The 17,237-nt window shown below is 38.1% G+C and overlaps 1 protein-coding gene across 5 annotated transcripts in view; it reads right to left on the reverse strand.

Moving 5' to 3' along the window:
- Positions 1–3,196: 3,196 nt before the first annotated feature.
- The window catches only part of TRPC1 (transient receptor potential cation channel subfamily C member 1), a 65,601-nt gene continuing 51,560 nt past the window's right edge, over positions 3,197–17,237 (reverse strand). For all 5 annotated transcript variants that reach the window (XM_019753587.2, XM_019753588.2, XM_074334017.1 and 2 more), the window contains 4 exons: positions 8,777–8,952; positions 7,105–7,306; positions 6,637–6,831; positions 3,197–5,675 (listed from right to left, as the gene is read on the reverse strand). In XM_019753587.2, coding sequence (XP_019609146.1) covers positions 5,448–5,675; positions 6,637–6,831; positions 7,105–7,306; positions 8,777–8,952 — 801 coding nt within the window. In that variant the 3' untranslated portion in view covers positions 3,197–5,447. The remainder of the gene's footprint in view (positions 5,676–6,636; positions 6,832–7,104; positions 7,307–8,776; positions 8,953–17,237) is intronic.

Consider the following 17,237-nt stretch of genomic DNA (forward strand, 5'->3'; position numbering starts at 1 on the left):
TAGTTATTCATGGCAATTAATGATTTATTTTTTCTCTTCTTAGACATTTACAGGAGGGGGTTCTGCAACAGGTTGATAGAAATAGGTCTTTCTTTTGTTTTCCAGTAGGTGTTGGTAGAATGTTTTATTTTTGCTCCAACTGCAGCCTTTTATGCTCTCTCATACTGTAGTGTTAATTTTCTCTGCACTATTCTGGCTTCTCACACAATGGGGGGAGTCCCTGGAAGGTGGGCGTCTCCTCTGTTAACAGTTCGCCTGGGTCATAGGGCGCCGCCTCCGTCGGGGGATGTGGAGAGCTTCTGAAGTTCCAAAGCTCTTCCTGCACCAAATTCAGAGCCTGCATGTTTCAGCAGCTCTGTTTACTCCTGCAAGGATCCACCCAGAAAGTGGAGACCGGGGTGGGGTGGATTGTGAGAGGTGGCCCAGAGCAATGGCGGCGACCACCACCATAGCCAGCCCCGCTTCCAGGGCTCCCTCCCCTTTGCCGGAACTAGTTGGCTGAGACTCTGTGTCTGCTAAGCAGTCTTCACAATTGCAAATATTCTGTTCTTTTGATCTGACACTGCTACTGTTCCGTTTCTAGCACCAGGCAGGTGGGGGCGGGGCGAGCTCTGGGAGGGTAGGGAGGGGGCGACTAGTCTCAGTGCCTAAGGCTCCGTTCTCTGCTCGGCAGTGAGCGCTTAAACCACCGTTTTCAGCCTTCTTCCCTCAGTCTTTTCTCCGAGGTCTCTGCCGTGAGCGTTGGGTTCAGCCGTGTTATATGCTGCCCCCTCAGCCCTGTGGGCCACAAGTGGAGCCCTAGCAGTCCGAGTTCTTCCCTCTCCCACAGCTGTGGTGGTTCCGGGAAGCAGCAAGCTCGGAGCACTGAGCTAGGTCTGCGTCCTGCACCCAAGTGGCCCTGTCTCCGCACTGCTCCTTCCCCCCCCGCCCTCGGGCGAATCTCCCACCTGTAGGTGATTTCAGTAGTGGGCCTCTTCATCTTGTCAGTCTGCTGTGCATGAAGTCCTTTGTGGAGTTATAGTTGTTTAATTTGTTGTAAATTCCAGGGGAGATTTCCAGAGCCTTTCACACCTCCATTTTTATCAATATCTTTCACTAAGAATAATTTTGCCTAAAATTAAAGAATAGATTAAATAGCCTTTTAATGAAGAGTGAGTGACACAGAGAAAGAGGAATCTCCAGATTGCTGATAGCAGGGTGAAAAAAAATGGAGCTTATCTGTCATTTATATGATTGGCTGAAACAGTTCTTTTTTTAAACATACATTTACCTCCTACATAAACCTGCTGTTTTTCTTCTTGTATTACTGTAACTTAATCAGAAATCATGTTTCTTAAAGATGGTTATTTTTAAATCATGTAATTAGCACATACAATTTTTCACTAATCTTGAGTTGCATATCTTAAGTATTTATTTCAAAATGGGAGCAAGGAAAGAAAAAACAATGTGAAATTATCAAATGAAGGGAAACAGTGTAATTGACAATTCTAAGTATATCTTCAAAAAGCACATGTTTACAAATGGGGTATCCATGCCAGAAAGCTAACAAATTAACTTACAGTTGAGAAATTCAGAGCAGCCATTATCTCAGGTACCATTAATATTTTCTTAGTGAAATTCTGAATTAGACCCAGTTGGTTTTCTTTCAGGGCCTATAACCCCAGCATATTCAGTATTTTATAAATGTGTTTTCTGAAGAAAACAAAAATTTCAATTTCAATACAATTCCAATAAAATCCCAAGGTTTTTTGGTAGAAATTGATAGGCAAATTCCAAAATCTATGTGAAAAAGCAAAGAAGCTAAAATAGCCAAAATAATTCTGAAAAAACTGATGCAAAATTTTTCACCCAGGCATTTGTTACTGTACTTCCACCCACTATGTTAATGATGGGTATCAACTTGCATATTCAAGCAGTTTTCTTTTGAAGCAATAAATGACAAGATTCCACTGTTATTTTCTTATTCCTTTTAGTATGTTGTAGCATTATGTATTTCTGTCAGACCTATTGAAGTGTAATTTCCATACATTAAAATTTACACGTAAGTGTACATTTTGATGAGTTGTGCAAACAATATTTTCCTCCTTGGTAAACAATGATCTAATTTTGGTTTCTATATTTTTGTTTTTTCTAGAATGTCATATGAATGAAATCATAGTATGGAGCCTAAGCTTCCTCACTTAGCATAATACTTTTAAGATTCATCTACGTTTTTGCTTGTATCAGTGGTTTGTTCTTGTGTCAACTTGGCTAGGCTGAACTGTTTCCCAGAATTCTCTTCCTGGTAAGCTTCCAGGCAGGGTGGTTCACAAGATACATTTCAGTGTGAGGTTTGGAGGGCAGACGTAAAGTAGCCGCCATTTTTTTTTCCATGCAGACACTTCCGCAGCTCTGACATGTTGTAACTGACTGGCTGGCTCAACTTGTTGGTGTGGGGCAGCAGTCTGGCTTACAATGTGCCACCTTTCCTTGGGTCCTCCTTCAGCTTCTCTGATTCCTGGGACAAGGCATCAGAATTTAGAAATCTGGCAAAGGGCAACTTTTCCCCAGGATATACACATCATCAAGGCTGGAGACTGAGAAATGACATGGAGGTGTCAGTTCATCCTACGGGTTCCAGCTTGTTCTTGTTTATTTCATGTTATATCTGTTTTTGTTTCCCAACTGCATACCCTGTGAACTCCAAGCTCTAGCACTAGATACATAAACAAGCCTCACCGAGATGGCTTCACCAATTCCAATTGGTGTAACGTCAACTCCCTGTAAACAAATCACTATACAAACATACACGTTGCCTAAAGATATCCTAGCTGTTCTGCTTCTCTGATTGAACTCTGACACATTTTCCCCTTTTTGTTACTGAACAAATTTCCATTGGCTGGAGGTATAATTTGTTTACCCATTCACTAGTTGATGGACATTTTGTTGTTCTCAGTTTGGGATAATGAATAATCATTCATATACAGGTCTTTGTGTCGATATATTATTCCAAAACATGGTATTTATAAATATAAGAAGAAATAGCTTTAAAAAATGTGATAGCCACTGAAAGTAGGAAAGGGACACAAAGGACTCTGATGTTGATGGTTTAAGTTTTAGGTCTTTCTTACCATGATTTTAAAAAAACCCAAAAAACCACTTACTTGTATATTTTAAAAGAGTGAATTTTATGATGTGAATTACAACAAATTGTCAATTTATAATCTAATTTCAAGTTTTATTCACTTTTTTTTTACAATATGCTATCATTTAAAACATACCTAAGTAATTCATGCATAAAGTAGGCACTCTATAAACATTTTGATTTAATAATTAGGTAGAGTTTTTAGAATGACTAAAAGTCCTGATGTAAAATCCCAACTGGGAAGTGCATAATTCCATTGTAGACAAAATATATAACTTTACAATAAACATTTGATAAGAATTTGCCCCAAAGAGGGAACACCCACAATTTGGAAATTAAAAAGTAAAAAGCAAGATGAAACACAATACTAATATACTCAGACAATGATCCCCGCATTTGTGAGGCTTACAGACCACGCATGGGCCACCTGCACCCTGGGGGTGGGAGGCCTTAAGACCATCTGACATTCAGTTAAGAAGATAATTATGTACCTAATAACCTCTTAACTGGAAATGTTACAGAAATATATAAGCAATAGCTTGTGAAAAATTTTTAAGTACATCTTTTGCACGAACACAGAAAATAAAATTTAATTTATATTCTCCAATTAAAAAAAAATCAATACTTTTCATCATAAGCAGCAAGAATGATCCCAAAATAAGCTGAGTCACTTTCATAGAAGCTACGTTAAATTCTGTGGAAAATATAATACTTTGGGAGGCAAGCTTAAGAACCTTAGTCCAAGTGTATAACAAATCCTTGTGTTCAAGGGTCTTTCAGTGTTCACAAAAACAAAACAGGCTATGACCACACATGATAAAGAAATATCTTCTAAATACTTATTTTGGGTTAGCTTTATAACTATGAACATTCATTCCAGCTTGAAAAAGAATTATAGCACTATTATGGTAAAGAAAACTAAAAGCTACCAAATGCCTAACCTTAGAGAAGTACCTGTGCAAACCTATAAACATAAATACTCTATAGCTACAAAACAAAAAGTCTACTAACTATATTTCTCAAAAATATACATAATTCTATAAAAATTTAAACACACGGACAATATCAATACATGGGAATGTATATATAAAATTCTAAATACAGTGATTTAAAATACAGTGATTACAACCATGTAAAAATAAATGCAGAAAGTGCTAAAAAATGTATACACATTTTAAGAAAGGAAAATACTGTATTAAAATTGTAATATTCAATACATACCAATAACAAAAGATGAATACAAGTCATATTTGACTTCTGCAATCACAAGAGGTGCTCAAAGTGGTTACCGTCAGCATCCAGACACTTCTGATTACAGCAAACTACTGCTTGAGCTACGTTGACCAAATGTCCACCACTTGTATCGCTGCACATGTTTCAATTTCTTCCCGAATACCACCAGAGTCATGAATGGGTACAACTGTCAGGCGTGTCGGAGGTTCTGTTGCACACTCACGCCTCCATTGTCATTGTACTTCCACAACATTCTCGAATTTCAAATACCACTTCAAAATGGTCTTGCACTCCTCGAACAACAACTGAGCTTCTGCCATTTTCTTTGACTGTCCTGCCTGTCTCATGGTGACGCTAGCATTCATTTGATTAACGCCATCTTTTGAGCAATCATATTACACACTGCTACCACAATTCAACTCAACTTCGAGAAATAATACATAGATAACATCTTTTAAAATGTGTATACATTTTTTTGGCACCCCCGATATATTACAATAACAAAATTGAAGTGAATTTAAATTTACAGAGACGTGATGAATAGATTCAAATATCCATTAAGGTTGTTTCTTTGTTGCTTAGGATTATAACAGAATAAGAAAAAAATAGATTATTATTTTAGACAAAACTATACTCCTAAACAATAAATAATGAATTATATGTGAAGTCCTAAAACAGAGATATAAAAAACTATGACTTCTATTATTTAAAGTTATCCTATATGGACAGAGATCAGCCCACTTTTGCTGATTTTCATTATCGAACTTTCTGGCAACCTGTACAATTATAACTGCCCTTTTCAAATATAAAGAGAAAATATTTTAGTTCATTGTTCAAATAAGAATACCAAGTAGCATGTTTACTCTGTCCTTAATCTGTTTTGCTCCTACAAAAAGCCACTAACAGAGGGTTTTAAAAAAACTAATTCTATATACATATTTTACATAACATATATTTATGCTATATATTTTAAAGAATGGCTTTTACATAATTGTTTAGTTCAATATATATCATTGAATTGCCAAGTTATGCAAACATAGTCTTTCATATTTATTATTGAAAATTATTTTCTACATGATTTAGAAAATGGTTAGTTTCTTGGATAAAACATAGCATATTTAGAAGTCCGAAAGCCAAGTAAATCTCTTATTTCATTTCGGAATTTTGACAGATCTTGGCGCAGTTCATTTAGATTTTCCACTGTTGCCTGATCTGTACTTTGCATCTTCTGCCTCATAGAAGTCAGGTAACGATGCACTAAGCAGCACATCACTTTTTGGTAGTTTTCATCTCTCTTTTGTTTCAAATTTCTCCATTCCTTCAAAACAAGCAATAATATGATACTAACAATGTGCATAAACAATATTTAAATATGGTGGATTTTTTAAAATAAAATTCACAAATGCAAACACACATCTTCTAATGCTTTAATAGCCTATATCCTTGCCACTGTGTTTTACCAAATAACATTGAACACTTATTTAAAACAAATATAGCCTACATATTCATTTTATTCATTCACCTGTATGCTTATTTAGATTTAAAAAGAGACTTAGGAAGCCTGTTTATAGAAGAGATTAGCAAACTAAGGACCCACAGGCCAAATATGGCCCACTTCCTGTTTTTTATGGTTAGGGAGCTAAGAATGGTTTTTACAGATGAACATTTACAATTAATTTTACAATAGAAAACAGTAATTTTGAACCCTAATTAAACAAAATGGAATTCCATTCTTTATTAATAGATCTGTATTATAAAAATTTATTACTCACTTATATTAAATTTCATCAATAAAAATTTAGTGGAAATTTATGTTCTTTCTTGTTATATTACTACTCACATAAATCTTTCATTTTGTCTTGGCCTGCAAAGCCTAAATTATTTACTATCTGGCCCTTTATAGAAAAAGTTTCCAACTTCTGGTTTATAGCAACATGTATTGAATGATTCATGTGTTGAATAACTTTCAAGAAGAATCAGAAAAATATGAGCTGACTCTAATAGTCAATCTTTATCTATGCTGACAGAATAGGTATTCTGAATATTTTCCATGTTTTAAAACTGAGACAAGATTTCATGAAACAATCGCAGCTTTCTCTCTCATTCTCAATAGTTACTGAGTCCTTACTTTATGTTATATCTATGCTGTGCTTCAGGGATACGAGAGTGGAAAAAAAAAAATCAGTGTCAGGCCTTAAGAAGCCTGCATGTTTATGTTTTAGGAAACATCTGAGGTTAGAAACTGTTAAAACGTCCACGTCGCAGTTCTAATCTCCTACCTTTAAACTGTTTTGCCGTTTAACCTTGCCTTTGGATGTATGCGAGCAAATCCACTTGCTGAGGCTACTGATCATATAGCAGCCTGTCTTTGGTGAGGGAACGATGTTGAAAGGGGGAGGTAAAGTACACTTGTCATCAAAGTAGCTAAGCCACAGCTTGGCTCGAGCAAACTTCCATTCTTTGTCTTCGTGATTCTGTAAGAAGCAAATGAAAAAGTAGTATAGGATGTGAACACACACACACACACACACACACACACACACACGAGGGAGAAAACAGGAGAAAGATTGTTTTAAACTGTCTAAATCTTTCCATACCTTGTTATGTATAAATTTGGTTCAAGATTTGCAGTTAACATACATTCTTTACATTAAAAAATCTAATTTTTAAACGATACTAATACTTACAATCTTCTTACACTTGGCATGATCTGCAGAGACTCTGCAGTTCTAAAGCAATGAACTTACTGCTATCAGCTGGAAGCTTTTGTGCAGCATGGCCACCAGCAGCTTGGTGAGTACAATCACAACCACCACGTTGTAAGTCCCAACGATGACGGCTCCCACAAAGGACTGCAGCTCTTCTCCGTAGCTGAATCTCGTGACAAAGATTGCCACGTGCGCTAAGGAGAAAATATACCAGAACAAAGCAAAGCAAGTGCCAATGAACCTGTAAAGACAATTACATTTCTGTTTAAGAGAAAATTAAAGAAATTAATTAGCAAAAACGAAGAATTCATTTATACCAACATCACCTAAAGAAAACATTGATAATCCAAGAGTACTTTATAAAATAAATTAAGTTGAACCCAGCAGTACAGACGTGTCTTACTTTTTTAAACAAAGAAATAGACTCAAAGGAAGATTAATGATCCCCATTTAATCTCTTATTGCCCTTCTGTCCATTCTCAGCACAGCGGCGTCTACAACCCTATTAATGCCTAATTAGATACTGTCACTCCTCTGCTCAAAAATTTCAAACAGTATCTCAATAGCCCAAAGTCCTTACAAAGGCCAAGCAGGTCCCGCAGGATCCCCGTCACCTTTCTGACCTCATGTCTTACACTTCTCCCTGGGATTCACTACCCACACCTGCCTTCTGGATCTTCCCTAAATATGCTAGCCATCCTCCATCTTGGGCATCTGCTTTGCCATCCCCTCTCTCTGCCAATGCTCTCCCTCCACTATCTCCTTAATTTCCCGATTCTTCACCGGCTTTATACCTTTACTTGAATGTCATCTCTGGGGGGCCTTCCCTCATTTCCTATCTAAAACTGTACCCTCTCTCACATATATCCCTCCTGACCCAAGCTGTGTCTCCTTCGCCCTTATCACTGTGTAATATATGTTTTATTTCTCCTTTTATCACCTATATTGCCTCACCAGAATATAAGCTCCATGATGTAGCTTTGCTCACTGATACTTCATTCACTCAGGTCTTAGAACAGTGTCTGGTATATAGAAGGTGTTAGATGTATATTTGTTGATCATTTAATCTTATTCCTTAAATAAGATGACATGACAGTAACTGAAGAACAGTTGGTACACAACAGGAACTCAACAAAGGTGTAATTCCACACCCTTCCCCATTCTTTTATTTAAGAATGAGGGGAGGTATTTTGTCTGCCTCAAAACTGGTTGTTCAATTCCTTATTGAACATAATTACAGTACACATGTATTATGATGAACAGAAAATTAGAGAAGAAAATTGTTCAAGAAGCTCTAATAATTCTGTTTGAATAACCTCCTAGCAAGTGTTCAGAATGTGAGAGTGTTTTGGTTGTAACAATGACTGAGAGTTGCTACTGACATTTAATTCTGGAGTAGCAGAGACGTTGAACATTTTCCAATATATGGGACTGACAAAGGAGCGCCCTTCCCCAAATGTTAGCAGGACACAAAAAGCCAAGGTCCATCTGTTGAGATGTGCTGTGGGAGGGGAGACGATGAAATAACTTGGGCCTGCTAATCACTTAAGATTCTCTATATGAAGATAACTATCCAATGATTCATGAAAAATAAGTACTTATTAAAAAGGAATTTCTTAAAGAAAATTTGAAGTTCTATTTCTGTAGGTACTAATTCACACGTAACAACAGAAAGAGAGAAAGAGTAGAAGCCACTGTAGGAGACACTCACGAGTGGAAGGTATCATTGCTTTGCTGTTCACAGAAGATGCCTACACAGTCCTTCTGCTCCTTTGGCGTATAGCCTTTATCATACAGTTGTGTCAACCCAATTGTGAAAGAAAACAAAACCAGAAGGAACATCCCAAGAAACTTTCCAAAATCTTGTAGCATCTGTCCCATTGAAATCTGTGGAATATATTACATAGGTATTCATTATCAGGAAAACAAAAATATGAAATATTAAACGACCAAGTAATAAAAGGAAGACAAACACATGAGCCACATCTACTCCTTTTCCTCCTCTGGCTGAGGTAGTTCAGCACGTTTAGAACATCAGAACCCCAGCTGCCTGACAAAAAGCCATTCTGACCACGCCAACACCACCTGTTGAATGGTGCATTACTTGTACCTGGACCAAGTCTGCAGAGGGCACTGTTCTATGAAGGTAGAGAGAGAGATGCAGATTCAAGAAAGAGCCTAATTTGTAAGGGATAAAAGGAAAATTTCTCACTCAAATCTAAAGGAAATTAAATGCTTATGTTTATAGTTTCTTAAAATTTACATATATATAATCATTCTGACATGAAGTATTTCATTTATTTGCAACCAATTCTAAACCAATTCCCAAAGGACAGCATTTCCTCCTCCAGGACTGCCCTAATATCTTCCGCTGAGGTGACTGAGTTTCCTTCATTTGGGGTCCATTCTAAGAAAATATTATGAGTGCAAGTCAAATGAGGGGTCTAGTATTAATATGACTATCTTTTGCAATGTAGACATCTGTAGTGCACCTGGGAGCTTTATCTAAGCCTAATTTCATTCTTTTTCCATACTTCTTCAAAATCTGGGGAATATGTACTTTTCATAAATACTTGGTGTTTAAACTGGCATACAAATTTGGAGAATACCTTGACATTACCCTTTTGACCTAGCAATTCTCTCCCTACAACTTTAGCCAATAGATAGGAAGTACACAAAGGTGCATGTATATATGCAAGGACTTTCACTGCAGTATTGTTACAGGCAGCCAAAAAATCAGAACATCCTAAATGTTGTTTAAGAAAATGAAGTACATCTGTAAGTATGTACTGTACTTTCTATGCTGGCATAGAAAGATATCCATAAAATATTAAGTCAAAAAGCAGGATGTAGAACTGTATTATAACAGCTCCCTTGTCCACTTTTTAAAAGGACATATCAGATACATTATTTTCAGATAGATATGATTTAATATGCACAGGAAACTTCTGGAAGTTTACACAAGAAACTTGGGCTAGAGGTAGGGCTAGAGGTTGGAAGGAAGACTTTCTGATTTGGAATTTTCTTTACTATATACATTTATTACTTTTAAGATACAAAAAGTAGTGTTTAAACATAATGCTTCCTCAAATTTAACCAGGTCAAATTTATATAATTAATTAAATCCAGCTTAATATAAAATTCCCAGTTGCCTCAAGCCTGTCAAAATAACCTATGCTGGGCACCACTGATACAAAGTGGCAGGAGCAGGCAAGTGGTCAGGCCCGTGCAGCCCACCAGTGAGCAGCTGATTAAGTGGGACAGGTACCCTAAAATGTCTTAGGCACACCACAAGCTGGCAACCCGGCTCGGCAGCAGTGAGGTCCAGTATGCCTGCCCTGCACGTGTGACGAGGCCATGTGGTGCTTTTCAAAATCTCATGCTTACCTCACTTGGCCCCATGGCAAAATTCTGACAAAACAAACAGGGAGCTTTTAGAATCAGAAAGCTTAAAGTGTATGGCTCACCTTGGAAAAGACATCATTTACTCAGACTGTGAGTGCTTAGAATAAAGCTGTAACATATTAGTAGAAAACTTAGTAAGTTAAGACAGTAAGAATACAGTAACTGCAGCAAAATAACTTCAGAAAAGATTGCCTTTGAAGAAAATTTAGATGCTGTAAGTTTATAGATAAATAGGCTTTTGCAAGAGTGGCCATATATATTTTAGTTTTAATTTTAAAAATGTAGTCCCAAAGTAGAAGCCTTAATTTAACATTACTAAGTTTTAAAGAGTAAGCATAACTCAATTTTAATATCAAGATGAGCAATATTTAGTCAGAAAACCACAAACTTCATGACTTGTTCTTTAAAAGCATGATATTAGTTCTCGTATAAGATGGAATAACCAAAAATAGTTACACTGGTATCACTAAGGTGAAGATTAGCTCCAAGAGCATACTAACCATTCGTATGAAAGGCAAACATTAAAAACACACATTTATTTCAGCCTGAGAAAGATTATAAGGCTTAGTTATTTGTAAAAAAACATAATGCTTTCTTAAATATTTACTTATTTAAAACTTAGCAGTTTTACTGCAGAAATATGAAGACATGAAAAGAGAAAATTCAAATGTCAATACTGAAATTTACACAGCAGTTAATACTAATACACAGAAAAAAAATCTTTCCTAGTAATCAGAAAGTGGAAATTAAAGCAAACTAGTAAGACAGTATAACCAAAAAAAGGCAGCGCCAAATGCTACTGATGTGGTGAAAACAGTGTGCTTTTATACTGCTTATGTGAATGAAAATGAACACACCCTTTCATAAAGAAACAAACACCAAGGCCCTACAAGAATCATATCTTTTAACATGTTAATGCTACTGAAGACATATCCTTAGGAAACAAATTAACAGAGGTGGAAAAAAAGCCTTCCACACTGAGCCTGTGTAGAACAGCAAAACCACACTGACAAAAGGAAGCAATAATAATAACCACTTCTGGTCACTCTTCCAAATCTTTCTCCAGAAAACCAGTAATTATCTAAAAATTCTACTGAGCCAAGTCATTCGTGCTCAAAACCAACTTCGCGTGTGTGACAATATTCAAATTCTTGGCACAGAGACCTTCAGGGCCCAGCTCAGTTTATCTCTTTCAGCCTCCTCTCCCCAACTGCAACCCATGGTCCAAGTGCAAGGACATCCCGTCTCCTCTAAGCATGCCATGCTTTTATGGCTCCATGTTTCTGTTCACGCTACTCTGCCTCTGTTCTTTGCCAAGTAAGCTTCTCATCCCTTCAAGGCCCAGACCAAATGCTTTTCTAACTCTCTCCGGCCACCTTCTTAGTCATGCTCCAAAGTACTCACTACATAATCTCTAAAACAGTATTTTTCACTTTATAGTAATATTTGTTTGTCTCTTCTAGTAGTCTTTGTGAACTCCAGAACCTGGCATATTAACTAAAATGATACACACATAACTACTTTTGATATGCCTTTTTATCTAACTACTATTTTCCACAAGGCATCACGTTATTTACCCTGCAAGGTAGGGAAGGCTAGTATGATTATCTCTATTTTTCCAAGTGACAAACTGAAGCTCAGGGAGATTTACTGAACTGCTTAGGGTAACAGATGTAACCAGAAGTACAACTGAATTCTTGTTTTTCTAACTCCTGCAACAGCTTTTCTAAAACCACTTTGTGGTTTTTATCTTAGGTTTCTCATTAAAAATTTGGGGCTGGGTACAATTAAGAAGGATTTAGTCTCACATAACAGTCTCCCTACACAGCAGGGCTTCTTGAATTAATACATGAATAGATATGCACAAAAAATGCAATGGTTAACATTTTACACCAAGTCTTTTTTCTAACACTTAGTTTCTCACCTATGAAAGGGATGGCCAAATGCTACATCAAACTCACTTACCTACATGCTGTTAAAGATTTGCCAGACTTAACCACAATCTATTTAATCAGAATCTGCGAGGACAGGACTCGAGAATGTAGGTTTCCCTTGCTGCCAGGTGATTCTGCAGCCTCACCAGTTTGGGAACTCCTAGACTACATGACCTCTAAATTGTCCTCTAGCTCTAACATTCTATGCTTAAAAGAAAATATCCATCCCCAAATGCAAAACACCTGAAATCACTCTTTACTCATCACGAATGACAATGTGCCGTTTATGTTATACAGGCCACCAAATTAAATCTAACAACTCCAGTAAAGGCAGGTAATCCACTAGGAATAAAGTAAGCAGTCGTGTGTCAGACACTAGGTTCCCTCTCCAAGTTTTCTGGCATTATTTTTCAGGTCTGCCATAGTCAGCTCTAAATGTAAACGGAACGGAGGAATGGATCTCACCATTTATGTAAAGCCCATCATGTGTCAGGCTCTCTGCTATGCATCTTATGTACATGGCCCAATTTAATCCTCACACAGACTCAGAACCCTAGACTCACAGAGATGGAGTCAGTCAGTCATGGGCAAGATTGTAACCCAAGCTGTGTGGTGATGTCTTTCCTTTCTGTCTAATCACCCAACTACCAGTTTTCAAGGTTGTTTAATTCATTTGAAACACATTAAATAAACCAGGAAAGTTTAAAAATCTATACATTATTAAAAACTGCCCACAGTATTGTACAGTAGACATTAACGAGGGAATCCTATTACTCTAGCATAGAAAACTGAGGCAGCTAGCTGAGCAGTTAAGACCATTTGCTCTGGAGCCAGACCCCCTGAGTTGGAATCCCAGTTCTACTACTTACCAGTTGTGTGACATTGTTCAAGTTACTTAAAATCTCTCTACCTCAGTTTCCTCCTCTATAAAATGGAAGAGTCTGCCTCTTAGATTGGTTGTGAGGATTGCATGAGGTAATAAATGTAAACAAAGATCTCAGAACAGCATCCCAGTAAGGACTCAAATGTTCAGTTATTACTGCCATCATTATTCATAGATTTCATCCCCATGCCTTTACCTGTTTAAATTCATAACTGATCTATGCCCAACCACGACTCTTACGTGTGCTGAGGTATACTAGCTTCCTTCATAAAATCAGGAGTACAAACATCTCAGAGCAGGTTGGCCTCCAGCGTCAGACAGACTCCAGTTCCACGCTTAACTATCCCTTACTAGTTCTGTGAACTATTTGACTTCTCTAACTCCTTAGAGTCCACATTTGCAAAATGGAATTAAAAATAACAAGGGTTGTGCTGAGGGTTAAATAAATGGAAAACATTCAGCACAGTGCCTGGTCCCCACAAAATGTCCAATGTTAGTTGCTGTTATTATTTTGAATGAGGCAACTACAGCAAAAGCTCTATTTCTCCATCAGCTATGTTCTTCTCACACCATTCAGCGCCAGTTTAACTTTTTTGTGTTTTTTTTAAATTTTTTGCATCATTTTTGTTATTTAATATTTAAAAAATTTTTCAATTACAGTTCACATAATATTTTACTAGTTTTATGTGTATAACATAGTGATTAGACATTTATACAACTTACAAAGTTATCACCCCGATAAATCTAGCACCTATCAGACACCACATATAGTTATTACAATATTTATTATGGGCTATAACTACCAATTCGTACTTCTTAATGCCTTCCCTTTTTCAGTCTCCCCAAACTCCTCCCATCTGGCAACCATCATGTTCTCTGTATCTGAGTTTGTTTCTGTTTTGTTTGTTCCTTTATATGTATATATATATTTAATTCCACATAGAAATGAAATCATATGGTATTTGTCTTTCTCTGTCTGACTTACTCCACTCAGCATAGTACCCTCTAGATCCATCTATGTTGTTGCAGATGGCAAGATTGTAATAGTCCATTGTAAATATGTACACTTCTTTACCCATTCATCTGTTGATGGACACTTAGGTTGCTTCCATATCTTGGCTATAGTACATAATATTGCAGTGAACACATGGATGCACATGTCTTTTTGAATTAGTGTTTTGGGATTCTTTGGATAATTACACAAAAGTGGAATTACTGGGTCCTTCCTTGCTTCTTGTTATAGCCTTTGTTTTAAAGTCTATTTTTCCTGGTATAATTATTGTTATCCCAGCTTTTTTTTCTGTTTCCCTTTTCATGAAATACCTTTTTCCATCCCTTTACTTTCAGTCTGTGTGTTTTCGATCTGAAGTGAGTCTCCTGTAGGCAGCATATGTGAGGGTTTTGTCTTCTTATGCATTCAGCCATCCTACGTCTTTTGGAGCATTTAATCCACTTACATTTAAAATAACTATTGATTGGGCCGGCCCAGTGGCTCAGGTGGTTAGAGCTCTGTGCTCCTGACTCTGAAGGCTGCCGGTTCGATTCCCACATGGGCCAGTGGGCTCTCAACCACAAGGTTGCCAGTTCAATTCCTTGAGTCCCGCAAGAGATGGTGGGCTCTGCCCCCTGCAACTATGACTGAACACGGCACCTTGAGCTGAGCAGCCACTGAGCTCCCAGATGGCTCAGTTGGTTGGAGCGCATCCTCTCAACCACAAGGTTGCCGGTTTGACTCCCGCAAGGGATGGTGGGCTGTGCCCCCTGCAACTAGCAATGGCAACTGGACCTGGAGCTGAGCTGCACCCTCCACAACTAAGACTGAAAGGTCAACAACTTGACTTGGAAAAAGGCCTGGAAGTACACACTGTTCCCCAATAAAAATCTTAAAATAAAATAAAATAAAATAAAATAAAATAACTTGATTGATATGTAGTTATTGCTATTTTACTACTCATAGTTTTGATCTGTTCTTCTTCTACTTCTTAAAGAAGTCCCTCTAAGATTCCTTGTATACTGGTTTGGTGGTGATAAACTTTAACTTTTTCATATCTGGGAAGCTCTTTATCTGTCCTTTGATTCTAAATAATAGCTTTGCTGGGTAATCTTGGTTATCATCACTTTGAATTATTTTCTGCCAATCCCTTCTTGCCTGCAAAGTTTTTGTTGAGAAATAAGCTGACAAGTCTTATGGGAGCTCCCTTGTAGGTAATTAACTGCTTTTCTCTTGATGCTTTAAGATTCCTTTTGTCTTTAAACTTTGGCATTTTAATTATGATGTGTCTTGGTGTGGGCCTGTTTGGGTTCATCTTTTTTGGGACTCTCTGCACTTCCTGGGCTTGCATGTCTATTTCCTTCACCAGGTTAGGAACATTTTCTGTCATTATTTCTTTGTATAGATTTTCAATTCTTGCTCTCTCTCTTTTCTCCTTCTGGTACCCCTATGATGTGAATGTTGGTACGCTTGATGTTATCTTAGAGGTCCTTTAAACTATCCTCATTTTTTAAGATTCTTTTCTCTCTTTGCTGTTCTGATTGGGTGTTTCCTACTACCTTATCTTCCAAATTGTTGATTCGATCCTCGGCTTCATGTAATCTACTGTTTGTTCCCTCAAATGTATTCTTCATTTTAATTATTGTATTCATTTCTGACTGGTTCTTTTTATGTTTTCTAGTTCCATTTTTATGTTTCCCATCTTTTTGTTGAAGTCTCACTGACATCACTGAGTATCTATACAACCTGTGTTTTGAACTCTGCATCTGCTTGTCTCCATTTTGTTTAGTTCTTCTTCTGGAGCTTTGTTCTGTTCTTTGGTTTGGGACGTGTTTCTTTGTCTCCCCATTTTGGCTGCCTCCGTGTGTTTGTTTCTATGTATTAGGTAGAGCTGCTATGTCTCCCAGTCTTAGTACAGTGGCCTTATATAGTAGATGTCCTATGGGGCCCACTTGAGCCAGGTGCTCCAGGTGTGTCCGTTGTGTGTGCCCTACTGTAATAGTTGAGCCTTAATTGTTGTTGGCACATCAGTGAGAGGGACTGACTCTCTGGATGATTGGTTTCAGGATTGGCTGTCACTACAGTGGGGGAACTATTGTGCAGGAGCTGACTCTACAGAACAGGATTCACTTTAGTGGGGCTTTGGTGCCTGCCAAGTCTGCCCTTTGGGTGTACCTTTTGTGGAAATGGTTGGGTGGTGCTCTGGTCTGAAGCTGGCCAGTGGGTGTGTTGGTCTCTTGGGAGGGGTGCTGGTGCAGACTGAGGTCAGCCACTGCCTGTGCCCTGCCCAGTTCCAATTGGGAGCTACAAAATAATCTGCAGATGGTTGCCACTTGTGCTGAGTTTGGAGGTGCTGTTAGTGCCAGGCTTGGGGGCTGCTTAGCAAGATGTATGGGGCACACTGAGGCCAGATGCTGCTTGTTCAGGGTTTGTGAACCTTTGAGAGGTTTTAGGGAAGTCCACAGCATGAGCCAAAGCAGGATGTTTGTATGGAAAAGCCACAGGAAGTAGCTTGGCTGGGCCCACAAGTTGGGTGGGGCAGGGTCTCAAAAGAATCACCAAGGTGGGGTGAACAGTGTTATGTTAGCTAGGTTGATGGAGACTCAGATATAGTGCCTGCCTGTGCAGGCTAGGTGGTGGTGGTGGTGGGGGGTGTCAACAAAGGGACAATGGCTTCTGTCAGCACTTCTGTCTAGGAGAAAGCTGCCCCTCCAGTCCTTGCTCTGAAGTCAGAAGATTCAGTTCTTCCCTGTATGTTCCTAGTGCCTTTTGAGCTGCTGACCCAGTGCTGGAGCCCAGAGCGAGTGAGTCTGTCAGAGAATAAGTCAGTATGCAGGCCCTGTAAGAGGATTGCCTGGGACTCCAGCAGTTCTCTGTCTCACTCATCCACAATCTCCACTGGTTTTCACAGCTAGAAGTTATGGGGACGTCTCCCCCCAGCATAGGGTTGGGAGGATTG

The sequence above is a fragment of the Rhinolophus sinicus genome, linkage group LG01 (genome assembly GCF_036562045.2).
Source record: "Rhinolophus sinicus isolate RSC01 linkage group LG01, ASM3656204v1, whole genome shotgun sequence".
NCBI classification, from domain to species: domain Eukaryota; kingdom Metazoa; phylum Chordata; class Mammalia; order Chiroptera; family Rhinolophidae; genus Rhinolophus; species Rhinolophus sinicus.